This window comes from Scyliorhinus canicula, chromosome 24, assembly GCF_902713615.1.
Source record: "Scyliorhinus canicula chromosome 24, sScyCan1.1, whole genome shotgun sequence".
In the NCBI taxonomy this organism is placed as follows: domain Eukaryota; kingdom Metazoa; phylum Chordata; class Chondrichthyes; order Carcharhiniformes; family Scyliorhinidae; genus Scyliorhinus; species Scyliorhinus canicula.
In genome coordinates, this window is record NC_052169.1 from 12340951 (window position 1) to 12354627 (window position 13677).

General features: G+C 50.0%; 1 protein-coding gene across 1 annotated transcript in view; it reads right to left on the bottom strand.

Moving 5' to 3' along the window:
• Window positions 1-13677, bottom strand: part of hcn4 (hyperpolarization activated cyclic nucleotide-gated potassium channel 4) — a 329968-nt gene that overhangs the window by 172046 nt on the left and 144245 nt on the right. The window contains exon 3 of the mRNA XM_038784491.1: window positions 12846-13007. Within this exon, the coding sequence (XP_038640419.1) occupies window positions 12846-13007 (162 nt within the window). The remainder of the gene's footprint in view (window positions 1-12845; window positions 13008-13677) is intronic.

The window sequence follows — 13677 nt, forward strand, 5'->3', positions numbered from 1 at the left end:
ACAAGGAGGGATATCGGCATTTAAAATGAGCTCATGTGAACACGTCGGGTCGCGGGAGGGCATTCAAGCGTGCAAAGAGTGAAACCTGAGACGTCTGTTCTCATCCAAGACCAGCTGAGGGAAATTCTACAGGGCTTATTCTGTAACCCTGGCGGCACCTTAACGTTGACGGAAATGCAGTTTATTTCTGAAGTTAGCCGGGCAGCGTGGGGGGGGGGGGGAAAAAACCCCAAAGTGAAAGTTTCCAGCGCAGATTTGACTGGATTTTCACGTGGCTTCAAGCTCATTTGAACTCCTCAAATCGCGAAACCAACACTTCAGCCGAAGCAAAACACGTCGAGTTTCCCAGACACTTTTGCCAACGTTTCATAGAATTGAACACTGGATAACACATAGAGTGGCAGCTGTCCAGGGAGAAATAAACACTGCACAGATCTCTGTTGGCCAAACAAGATCTTCACAATTGAACAAAGCCATTCTTTTCACTTTGCAGAAACAATGGTCCAGCCAGCAACGCCCACATCCCATAAATGAATTTTAAAAAAGGCTCAAAGAAACAATCAGTTTGTTCTTTGAATAAAAGGCATAAGGTGAGCTATTTTGAATAAAAAAAGCCTTTGTTAACAAGCTTCTCAAAATATTACCCAGAGCCTCACCTATTTTTTTCTCTGCCTTTTCTTTAAGGATTCTGCGTGTGTAGTGTTTCAAAGTTTGACTTTTCACAATTTTATTTGTTTTCTTTCAGGAGTGGAGATTTCACAGGCAGTCAGGGGCTGACAGGACCCAGGTCCATGGGGTGGGGGGGGGGGGGGGGGGGGGTGCTACTCATACACAGGGAGCTCCCGTTCATCCCAACGAAAATTAAATGAAATGCAAATCGCTTATTGTCACAAGTAGGCTTCAAATTGAGTTACTGTGAAAAGCCCCCAGCTGCCACATTCCGGCGCCTGTTCGGGGAGGCTGGTACGGGAATTGAACCATGCTGCTGGCCTGCTTGGTCTGCTTTCAAAGTAAGCGATTTAGCCCAGTGTGCTCAACCAGCCCCTGCAGCGCACTGGAGTTCTTCGAAAAAATTAGAAACTTACATTTCTATAACGCCTTTCACAACATCAGGCTGTCACTGAGTGCTTGACAACCAGTGAAATACTTTCAAAAGGGTGGTGCAAAATCAAAAGACGTTAAGGGAAGGCGATTAAGTTCATGGATGCGGGCTTTCCAGAATTATGGGAGAGCATTTGCAGCTTCTCTAGACAATGGGAGTACCTGGGCCTGCAAGGTTTTTTGGAGCCTCCTCCCCGCCATAACTTATTTGAAATGGGGGTGGGGGGGCCACTGCCAACCGCCCCCGACTCGTGCGGTCCGATCTCCGCCCCAGCCAAAAAAACCGGCGCCGGAGAATTTGGCAGCCGGCGTCGGAGCGGCGGGGCGGGATTCACGCCGCCCTCCAATGATTCTCCGACCCGGCGGGGGTCGAGAATCCCGCCAAGTAAATTTTAAAGGGTTTTGACCCCCCCCCCCCCCAACAGCTATTATAGCCTTAGGACCCCCCCCCTCCATCTCACGCATTCCAACTCCTCCTAAGCTTTAATGGCCACATCCGCCACCTCCACCAAAGCCCCCCACCCTAGTTTATTCTGTGAGAGTTGTTCATCTTTGCGACAGGTCTATCGGACCATAAGCGGTAGGAAAACAAGTAAGGGGAATTATGGGGCAATTATGAGCTACTGGTCGGAGGCTTGACTTGAATTTTCCACCCTCTGGCCACCACCCGTCACCTTTGGGGAAAATCGCTCCCGGAGGGCTGTTCCCCACACAGTACGACGTTATGACCGCCCGTTTGGCCCTGACTTTGAGGTTCCGACCCAATGGGCAAAATCCGCATTTGCTTGTGTAAATAAGACGACAAAGTCCCATAAACAAGTTACTCTCATAATAACTCAGGAGGAAGCTGAACCAGTATTCTTCATTGGAGAGAGGATTTTGATTGTTGCAGGGTCCGAGTTGGGGAAGGGGGCTGGTCAGCCCAGGCCTCAGTATTATTATGTGTTCGCAGTGGTCACAAAGCCAAGCGATAGTGGCTCAATGGAACAATCAGAGCCCTCCGCTGAATTTTGTCAAGGGGCAGCCTTCAATGATGTGCCATTGATTGGGGCACACCACAGGTGCCGTCAGGGTTCCCTGCAAGGCCCCACTTGTGCCAATGTGCAACACAAAGACTTTGGCCAGTTGAGGGGTTGAGGGGTGCCCGAAGTTGGTGCGGCAGGTTGAAGGCCCCAGTGGATGCACTGGTTGGCAAAGTCAACCAGAGAGGAGGATGAGGCCAATGGGGTTTGGCACACATAAGGAAATGGGCATGGGTACCATGGTGATCCCTTTGGAGAATGCCAAGGGAAGCACCAAGGGAATTCTAAGCGGTGTTGACAGGTGTGATTGTTACGAAATAAGTACCCAAAGCTTCTTCGGAGCTGATAGAAACACATAACATAGGAGCGAGGAGTAGGCCATTCGGCCCTTCGAGTCTATCTCAACACCACACGCCCCTTGACACCTTACCCACCTCAGGCTGGTTTAGCACACTGGGCTAAATCGCTGGCTTTTAAAGCAGACCAAGGCAGGCCAGCAGCACGGTTCAATTCCCGTAACAGCCTCGCCGGAATGTGGCGACTGGGGGCTTTTCATAGTAACTTCATTGAAGCCTACTCGTGACAATAAGAGATTTTCATTTTCATTTCATTTGATTTTTCATTTCAGCCCCGAACTCCTGTCGGCAGTTACCGTTGTGAGTAAAGCATTGAGCAGTTCCTTGGACAGATGTAAAGAGTTTTGCAAACGTGTTGATTTATTGAAACCATTTTCTGGCTTCCCGCCCACTGCATTTTTTACTGTACCGCACAGTACATGGTGCTGCCTAAAGCGGAGGTCATAAATTTTCTGTAAAGCCAGTACTCTGTCAAATCCTTTATGATATTAATTATCATTTTCCACTTTAATATTTATCACTTTTGTGCAAACTGCCTTCGGATGTGTGTCCTCTGCACATATTACGTATATTTCCTCGCAGTTACATCTTAATTTGACAAGTGGGCAAGAAGTCTCTAAATACAGTAAACTGATGAATTTATACTCTGACATAATGGATTATGTTCCTCGAATTTCAAGGCATTAAATAATAGTCTCTCACTTCATCCGGCACTGAAGTGATACAATGGTTGAAGTGGACCTCAGTCGGTGTTGCTCATGGTAAACTGGGGCCTGTTTTCTTGTGAAAGGTCACGTCCAATGTATTATTCTACTGCTGGACGCAAGCTGACCAGACCGAAATTTCCCCGGTTTCTTCTTATCCTGGCAGATGGTGAGCCCTTTCTGCTGTGTTGCTCGGCAACGGGGGGGTGCTAACAGAAGGACCAGAAGATCCCCGTGGGGGTCAGTGATGGGGGTCACGGAAAAGCCAGCCGAAGCATTAACGAGCCGGTTCCTTGCAGGCACAAGAGCGCAGTGGGTAGCACTGTGGCTTCACAGCTCCAGGGTTCCAGGTTCGATTCCCGGGCTTGGGTCACTGTCTGTGCGGAGTCTGCACGTTCTCCCCGTTGTCTGCGTGGGTTTCCTCCGGGTGCTCCGGTTTCCTCCCACAAGTCCCGAAAGACGTGCTTGTTAGGTGAATTGGGCATTCTGAATTCTCAGAGGGGGGGGGGGATGTATAGTGTACGCGTGGCTGCAGCTTGTCAGCCCTGCGCCTGTTCATCCCGTGCCCGGCGTTTCCGCAGGTGTTCCACGCGGCGCCGGTGCTAGCCCCTCGCCGGTAGCGGAATCGGGGCGGGTGTGGCGCCGGTTGTTCTGATGTGGAACTCCACGTATCCTCCGTTGGCGTCAGCATTTAACCTCAGAAACGGAGAATCCACGATATGGACGGTTCCCTGTAGGTCCCGACCGGGTCCTGTTCTGGTTGGTGATTTAGTGGCCAACCTTGGGTCAATCAGAGTTCGGCTGCCCCGAGTGTGGGAGCTCCTACTCTGTGAGGACCAGAGGGAAGATAATTAGACCCACCCCATAGGTCCCGTGAGGGGTATTACAGATTGCTCTTAGACATTTCCTGATGTTAGTCGAAGGTTATCTTTCTGTTGTGCCTCTGAGTGAGGAAAGAAGCAGCACAAGGATTGTCTTTTAATGACCTTCAAGTAAAGATTCCACTAGGCGACCTCAGTCGCAAACAGGTTTGCATGAAATCGCTCTGTGCGCTATTTTTTTTGATGTTAGTTCGCTTTCAACAAAGCCTTATGTTTTCACCCCTGTACTGCGGCCGTTACAATTGCTGGAGGATCTATTGTTGGCCTTCTCCTCTTTCTCACCTGCCTGTTTCCCCTCAGTGAAATCATCTCTATGCACAGGATCAGCTTGCACCTGCTTGCTGACGACAACTGGCTCTCCCTCCGTCCCCTCTCTTTTGACCTCCCAGTTGCCTTTGTGCTATTAGGGATGAGTCACCACTTTCTTCAACCGTGCATCGGGCAGGTGGCGGTGATTGTTTGTGGCGGCTCATGAAAACGACACTCCGTGTGCCCTTCATCAGCCGCATACTCTGGCAGAGGCGTGCCAGAGTAAATGCTGGCACTAGTACAAACAGTCCTGAGCCTCACACCCTATATCTAGCCCATCCGGAGTGGCTTGTCTTCCCCACTACCTCGCTCCACCCCTCCCTCAACCCTCCGCAGAACCGCATTATGCTTTTTTAAAAAAAATAATTCTGGGGATTTGGCAAAGACGGGCATTTATTGCTCTTTTCTTGCTGCCCTTGAGAAGAAGATGTTCTCTTCTTGAGCCACTGGAGTCCTTGTGGCGAAGGGACTTCGAGAATGTTGTTTGATTGAAAATGAAAGGAGTTTGTTCCAGCGATGATGAAGGAACATCGATAAACATTATAATGCAGATAGGCAGATGGTGGAGGATGTAACTGGAGCCTAGGCCTTTGACACTTAAAAAGCTTTTATTTACAGAGACGCACGTTACATGTTGTGCACCTCCAGTACAATGACTACAGTTTTGGTGTGTCCTGATAGATTAGGGGTTGACAGGGCAGAAACTGGGAGAATGCTTCCTCTCACTAGAGGATCGAGATCGGGGGGTATCGTTCAAAGGTTTTGGGCGGGATTCTCCGTAGCCCAACGCCGAAATTAGGATCGGCGATCGGGCAGAGATTGGCTTCCGAAGCTGGAATTGAGGCAGACGCCGGTTTGATACCGTTCCACGATACTCTGTCCCCTCCAAACCGCCCCGTACGCAGTTGGAGTGCTGCTGGCGTGTCATCAGCTGGCCCACCCGCGATGCTCCGCCCCCCCGATGGGCCGAGTTCCCGACGGTGCGGGCCACGTGTGCTCCCAGCGGTCAGGAGCCCTGCGTGCCAGCTGCGGACAGTGTCCAGCACCACCACACTCATCCGGGATCTGTGTTGCTGGCCGGGGGGGGGGGGGGGGGGGGGGGGGGGGGGGTCTGCTGGGACTGTGGGAGTGGTGGGGGGTGGACAGGAGGTGGGGTATGGGGTCGGGGTTGGCGGGTTAGGGTTCCAGCACAGCCGGCGCCATATTTTCTGGTGAGGCAGGTGCAGGCCGTCAACCCTGTGCATGCGCAGCCTGGGACCCGGCGATTCTCCGGCCCTCTTCCGCGGGTGTTACACGCGGCGCCGGTGCTAGCCCCTCACCGGTACCAGAATCGGTGAGGCATTCACGACGATATTCCCGTCGAGAAACTCCCGCGGATTCTCCTATTGAATGGTGTCGCAGGGGCGATGGGCCGATTGGCCTGCCCCTCTGGTATCTTTTATGATCTGTATGCACTTATAATCTCAGGCCTGTAAACCAAAATACAATTAAACACCCAATTAGTACAGTCATCAATATTTGTTCAAGTCAGAATGGTTTATGAGTTTTAGGAGAAGGTCCCACACACCTGATGTCCTTGTCCATCAAGGAAGTAGGTGTTTTGGAGGTCACAGGATTTTTCCTTTTGCCAGCAAACCTACTCAATAAACCGCAACTTACCTCATGAAGTCGCCCCTGCCCCTATTCTGTCCCACCCATCCATCACAGCTGTCCTTGCTATCTTATTTTGGCTCCCTTGCACAGTTTAACATCTTTTTCCTCACTTTCAAACTTCAATGACTGACATCAAACCCTTGGATGTCACAAGGACACTGAAAGTTAGATACATGACAAAACATGACACAAAAAGAACATGAAGTAATATGCTTGTGTGTTGTTGATTCTTTCTTTTTTTAATAAATTTAGAGTCACCAATTCTTTTTTTTCCCAATGAACGGGCAATTTAGCGTGGTCAATTCACCTTCCCTGCACATCTTTTTGGATTGTGGGGGTGAGACCCACGCAGCCACGGGGAGAAAGTGCAAACTCCACACGGACATGTTGTTGATTCTTAATCGCCACAAATACACAGGACATAATTAGGTTTTAACCTTCCTTCCCTACATTAGCAATACCCTGACAAGAATACTTTAGCTGCACTGTATACTTTACCAGACATCTTTCTGCCTGTAAAGAAAGACTTGCAAAGACTTCCACATCCTCAGGAATACCCCAAAGCGCTTTACAGCCACTGAAGTATTTTTTGAAGTGTAATCACTGTTCTAAAGTAGGAAACGGGACAACAAAATTGCACACAGCAAGAGCCCGCAAGCAGCAATGTGACCTTGGGCAGCTATTTTGTTTTCAGTGAAGTCGGTCGAGGGATAAATATTGGCCAGGGCACCGGGGATAATATCTAGCTCGCTCCCCTTCGGAATTGTGCTGTCCGAGTGAGCTAGTGAGGTCACGGCTTAACATCCCATTCAAAAGGCACACCTGCCGGCAGTGCGGCACTTCCTCAGCACTGCACAGGAGGCGGCCGACGAGAATTTGTGCTGGGGTCCGTGAGCCTGAAGCCATAACTTAATAACAATAATAATAATCTTTATTGTCACACGTTGGCCTACATTAACACAGTAATGAAGTTACTGTGAAAATCCCCTAGTCGCTATATTCCGGTGCCTGTTCGGGTACACAGAGGGAGAATTCAGAATGTCCAACTAACAAGCGCGTCCTTCGGGACTTATGAGAGGAAACCGGAGCACCCGGAGGAAACTCAAGCAGGCACGGGGAGAACATACAGACTCTGCACAGACAGTGACCCAAACCGGCAATCGAACCTGGGACCTTGGCGCTGTGAAGCAACAGTGCTACTCACTGTGCGACCGTGAACGTTCTGGCTCCGATAAACTGTGTTCAGTGACGTTGGCGGATAAATAATGTGTGCGGTGATACAAAACTCAAGTCCACTATCTGGGAGAAGATAAAACCTGCCCCGCTACATAACGTTCTGATCGTGTTGCGTTCAATGTCCAGAAGGTGTTACTGCGGCACTTAGATTTTGTATTCTTAAAAACTCCTAACACCTTGAAGATGTACTTAATGTATTGATAAGAGTGACGGCATGTAGGATTGATTGAGTGTCACGGGAAGTGCCCATGTTCACCCGCTGAAGGTGCTGAGTGTAAAATGGCAGTCTGTCACGGCCATTATCTCCTTCACTTTATGCCTGTTCTTATCGGATTCTGGCAGAAAGACGAGTGAAAACATATGAAGGCTGCCAGGGCAGAGGAGTGAATAACAAGATCGTTATCGGGGCAGTTTGGTTAATGTCACAGTGCCTGCACAGCTAATGGGCTTCAGCGTGAATGGGATTAATTGGAGAGCTTTCAAGGAATCTCAGTGCCTGATAGTGCCCTAATCAGCAACTGCATTTAAACATTGCCACGCAGGCTAGTGCAGAGTGTTAAATGCTGGAAGGGCACTTACTGTGAAACTTGCCGTGCCAGCACCCATAGTTTGGCGCGCTGCAACCGCCTCGGCCCACGAATCGTGCGTGACATCGTAGCGGTAGATGTGCTAGCCAGCGATTGGCTAACGATCTGTCGAAGGCACGCAAGCCGGGCAGATTGCGACACTGTTTCGGAACCACTGCAGCCATTTTTGAGTCTGATGCTCTTCCCTCTGTTAACCTTGCACGGCCAAACACACGTTCGGCTACAGATCGGCCCCTGCCCCACACACCTGCCTTCCCCCCCACCCCTCCCCCATCTCAGACCCCCCCCCCCCCCCCCCCCCCCCCCCCCCCCCGTCGACCCATGGGAAACACGGGCTTGTGACCGAACAAAATGGGGAAGGATCATGCAGGAAGCCCACCAATCGCGTTGCAGGATCATCAGGAACGCGCAGGGCTGAAGTCGAGGCATCGGAAGGAGCGCACGAACCTCCAAACAACTCATCTACCCAACGCAACAAGGACGTCCCGCCCCACATGTGGCAAAGTTTGTAGACTGTGTATTGGACTTCATAGCTTAGTCAGAACCCATCAAGCTGGAGTGGAAGCAAGCCATCCTCAATCCTGAGGGACAGCCTGAAAAGAACTATTCATATGGACCGTCAACTACTTACAGTTTAGGTGCTAACTGATTTATTCTGGGTGTTGATGAGATTCTACAAGTGCATGCAGCTTTCCATAGCTGTTTCAACTTGCAAGTCTCCAAAGGGAGTGATGTGACAGGTGCTAAAGGATTTCTCCTGACTTCAAGGACTTCTCGCCTTCTGCACAAACCAGCTGCTTGCAAGCACAGAGACATGTGTAAGCCCTGTGAAATACAGCCTATCCGGGAGAGTGTCAGAGGTCACATAAAGTAGGACAAGTTGCTGGAAGAGGGTGGAGGAGGAGGAGGCTAAATAGGGTGTTCAGGGGAACAGCTCACCTACCTAAACCTCAGTGAGGAATATTGTGTCAGCCACCTACGCTTCAGTAAGGACATGGGGACTTAAATCTGCCACCTGCTACAGCCATAGCTGCAAACCCGAAGCAGGGAAAGGACAGGATTGCCAGTGGCCCGTGCAGGCGAGCCCTGAAAATGAACCTTTCTGCGTCTAACTCCTTCCTGGCTGGAGCTGGAGATTTCACATCATTTCAGATTTGCCACCCACTGTTGTAGAAGGAAGGTCACTGAGGCACTTTGTTCAAAGAAAGCCGATTACATTTCTTCTCCCCTGCCAAAGACCAGCAGGCTTTCTGGCAGGTTTCCCAATGCACCAAGCATTTTAGTATTCACGCTCATCAGCTTTCACCTGTAGCCTGCCCCACCGAAGTCCTCATTCGAGTCCTCTGGAGCAGCGGAGGTGTGCGCTATCACCCACCTGCGAATTAGCACCCTCACTATCCTTACTGTCTACTCTAGCTGCAGATCATTCATGTCCGATGTCACATCAGGTGCATACCCCTACTCAATGCTATGCTCGAGATTACGTGCCGCGTCAGTATCTGAGCTGGTGGGCTGTGCTTGTGAAACTGAGTGACAGAGTATCTTCACCTTTGCCATCTATTTGCTGTTTCCTCACTGCCTGAACAGATTGCCTTTCTTGGATAGGGTTCTGCTAAAGAGAGGTGGGGAGTGTGGAGGATGGGAGTGGGGTGGGGAAGTGAGTGGACCCTGCTTATACCATCTGCAGCTTGTCTGTCAGAAGGGATTACGATATCAGGTGGAAGTGGACTAGAAGGAGGATTAGGTGTGGGGGCACCAACATCTTCCATTGATTCAGCCCCATTCAAATAATGGCCAGCATTGCCCTGGTTTAGGACATGCACACATGCCACTGTTCCTCTGGCTGGCTCCTGCTGCCTCTAGTTCTGTGCCAACTTGTCCTGCAAAATAAATCTAAAGTGTGCCAGTGAATGTGGAGCAATGTGTTTGGCTGATGTGTCTGTCTTGGTTGAGTAGTGGGAAATATGTGGGGCGGGATTCTCAGCCCGGGACCGAGCCGGAGAATCCCCGGGACCGGCACGGATCGCGCCACACCGCCCCGACTCAGGCACGTGATTCTCCGCAGAGTGGAGAATCTACGCCATTGGCGCCGGCGTGGTTGGCGCGGCGCCGGTCGGGAATGGGTGGCGTGAACCGCTCCAGGGCAGTGCTGGCCCCCTGTAGGGGCCAGAATTGCTGATCCTGAGGCCGTGTTGGTGCTGTCGAGAAACGCGACGGTGTTTCCGACGGTGTCAACACTTAGCCTCAGGATCACAGAATCCCGCCCGTGAAGTCTGATGGTTTTGAGTCTGACGTGACCAGCAGTGTTGAATGTATGATGGTGAGTTTGAGTCCTGAGTGAACGGGATAGCTGGTAGATAAGTGATGGAGGTGAAGAGAATTAAGCAGTTTGTTAGGCTGATGCTGTCATTGGTAGAATTTTTAAAAAATCATTTGCAGGTTGTGGGTACGCTGGCTGGGCCGGAATTTGTTACCCATCTCTAATTGCCCTTGAGAAGGTGGAGGTGAGCCACCTCCTTGAACCGCTGCAGTCTATGTAGTGTAGATACAGCCACAGCGCTGTGAGGGACGGAGTTCCAGGGTTTTAAGCCAGAAACTGTGAAGGGACGGAGGTATATTTCCAACTCTGGTGTGGAGCTTGGAGGGGAACTTCTAGGTGATGATGTTACCCCTGTGTCGTTCCAGGTTGGTAGAGATTGTTGGTTTGGAAAGTGCTGTCTTTTAGTTTTAGTTTTAGAATTTACAGTGCAGAAGGAGGCCATTCGGCCCATCGAGTCTCCACCGGCTCTTGGCAAGAGCACCTTACCCAACCCCACACTTCCACCCTATCCCCATAACCCAGTAACCCTATCCAACACTGAGGGCAATTTTGGACACTAAGGGCAATTTATCATGGCCAATCCACCTAACCTGCACATCTTTGGACTGTGGGAGGAAACCGGAGCACCCGGAGGAAACCCACGCACACACGGGGAGAACGTGCAGACTCCGCACAGACAGTGACCCAGGCCAGGGATCGAACCTGGGACCCTGGAGCTGTGAAGCAATTGTGCTAACCACTGTGCTATCGTGCTGCCCTAAGTCAAAGGAGCCTTGGTGATTTGCTGCAGTGCTTCTTGAAGATGGTGCACACTGCTGCCACTGTGTGTCGGTGGTGGAGAGAATAATCTCCAGCAATCTGAAATTTGAAGATGAGGTCACTGACCTTGACAACTCATGTAAGGTCATTGAGCTTCTTATGGCACCGCATTCAAGTCCACAGCGTTTGACTCTTGCCATTAAACTCCATTGCTATCTGTTCTGTTTCCCTATTGTCTGTGCACATGGAAGACCAGCTGATCCTTTGCGAATGTGGGACATCTCGTTTACGTGCCGCAACCCAGGCACCCAGTCCAGCATCTGCAAAACCTGGACGTCTCCCATGTTGTGCCATTCTTCACCGCATCGGAGGTCAGACAGAATGTCAGGCAGTGCTTGTTCCAGCCACAATGCACCATCCCTTTAAGTGATGAAGACTAGCTTTAAGCACTGCGGGCTAGCTTTGAGTAGCGCTAGCAGGTATCTCTTTTGGGGTGCCCCCCTGCTGAAGCACTCTGCCACTCAAGTGCACAGTTTGCAATGCCTGCAGCAGGAATTATTATAATGAGTGTGCAGCACCAAGTTTCTGTGCTGCCTGTAAAGCAATCAACAGACGTAGTTTAATCAGATACTACCACCCCCTTGCTTACTTTAGGAGGGAGGGCATCAAATTCATTCCCAGTAACCTTTTCCTGTCCAAAAATACTTTGCGTTTCATTTCTCCATTTTGCACGCCAATATTTTGTAGCAACTTCAAAATGTCAAATTGACCTCCCACCTTATGAAATGAAATTCGAACAGCATCATTTACCCAAGGCAGTGAGACAGAGATGCATTCAGGTCTTACCCAATGTCAGGATGAGTCACGGTTGTTATCGTCAGCTAGAAACCATTGTCACAGACTTGAGCATAAGGATGCTCAACATGTTTGAACAGCATTTCTCTGTCTGCTAATAAACTGATTGCACGCAGAATGGCTACAAGCAGAGGAGGAGGGCCACTCGGCCCATTGTGTCTGCACCAGCTCTCAAAATGAGCAATTCACTTAGTGCCACTCCTCACACATTCTTTCGTTTCAGGCAACAATCCAATTCCGCCTTGAAAGCCTCCACGCTCTCAGGCATTGATCTTGACTGCTCCCTGAGTGAAAACATTCCTCCTCGTGTCTCCAATGTAGCTTTTTTGCCAAATACCTTAAATCTGTGGCCTCTCGTTCTCAACCTCGCCACCAGTGCCGTACAGATTTACCCGGTCCAGACCTCTCATGCTTTTGAATATCTGTCAAATCTCACCCAATTCTTCTCTTCTCCACGGTAAATAGGCACGGTGGCACAGCGGTTAGCACTGCTCCCTCACAGCGCCGAAGGCCCAGGCTCAATCCCGGCCTTGGTGACTGTCTGTGTGAAGTTTGTACATTCGCCCCATGTGTGCCTGCGTTTGCTTTGGTTTCCTTCCACAGTCCAAAGATGGATGGGTTAGGTGGACTGGCCAGGCTTAACTTGGTGTCCAGGGATGTGCAGGTTAGGTGGGGTTACGGGAATAGGATGGGGGTGCGGGCCGAGGTAGAGTGCTCTTTCAGAGGGTCAGTGTAGACTCGATGGGCCTAATGGCCTCCATCTGCACTGTAGGGATTGTATGGTTTTAAGAGCCCCTTAAATCTGTGCCCTCTCGTTCTCAAACCTGACACCAGTGCCGCAGTTTTTCCTGGCCCAACCTCTCGATTCTTTAAATGTCATCGAGGTTCATCATCCCCGGAACCAATCTCGTGAATCTTTCCCCCCTCCTCCACCATCACAAATGCCTTCACCTGGGGCAACTGGCTACGTACGACAATTGGCCCGCCTGGCGTACCCAAGGCTCGAGATAGGACTGCGTAGGATCGACGCCTATTTTCCCTTGTGTCGCGAGGGCTACTCACCACCATGTTGTTGAGAGACACCCAGCAGTCAGTTGGGAATTCCTGCAGCATGGGTACTAGGAACTGCAGGCAGCCATCCCAATGACATAGCAACAGCATCATCCCAATGAGGTTAACAATCCGCACCACTGCACTTGCCAGGTCGTAGGTCATGTGGAAGATCTGTCCAATCAGAAAAAAAAACACAATTTGTTAGTTTCTGTTGAGATAGGCCTTTATTGATTGGAAGATCAATGAATGGTTATACACTTGCAGGAGAAACCAATTTCAGTGCAAGAAACAATTCAACATCCTCTTTTTATTAAATCCGTTTGTCTAATTCAATTCGATTCAGTCCACTGGCATTCAGCGTATCGGGTCAAGAAAAAGAGAATGACCTTTTGGGTTCAAAGGTGCAAGGATTTCAAGGATGTCATCGATTGATTGGAATCTCTGACGATGCCTGTGACACCATTAACATTCGCTTATGTTTAGCCCTGAGGGTTGGTTCTGCCTTTTGGTCATGTATAATGTCAGAGTTACGATGCTATCCTGGGTTATGCTTGGGAACCTTTAGCATGGGCAGTGAGGCACAAGGAGATCCATCAGTGAATTATCTAATGCAATTCGGGGTAGCCCATTCTGTCAACGTAAACAAGAGACCATTGGTAAGGAGGCAAACAGCAGGATGCTTAATCTGTTTATCTATCTGTGTTTCTATCTCTTAAGCAGTGCATGGAAAAGCATGAAGCACTCACCACTCTTACTGTTCACACTTTACCCCACCAATATTCACGAACCAAGTACTTATTGTGGCACATCATTCACATAGTCACAGCAGCATTATTAATTA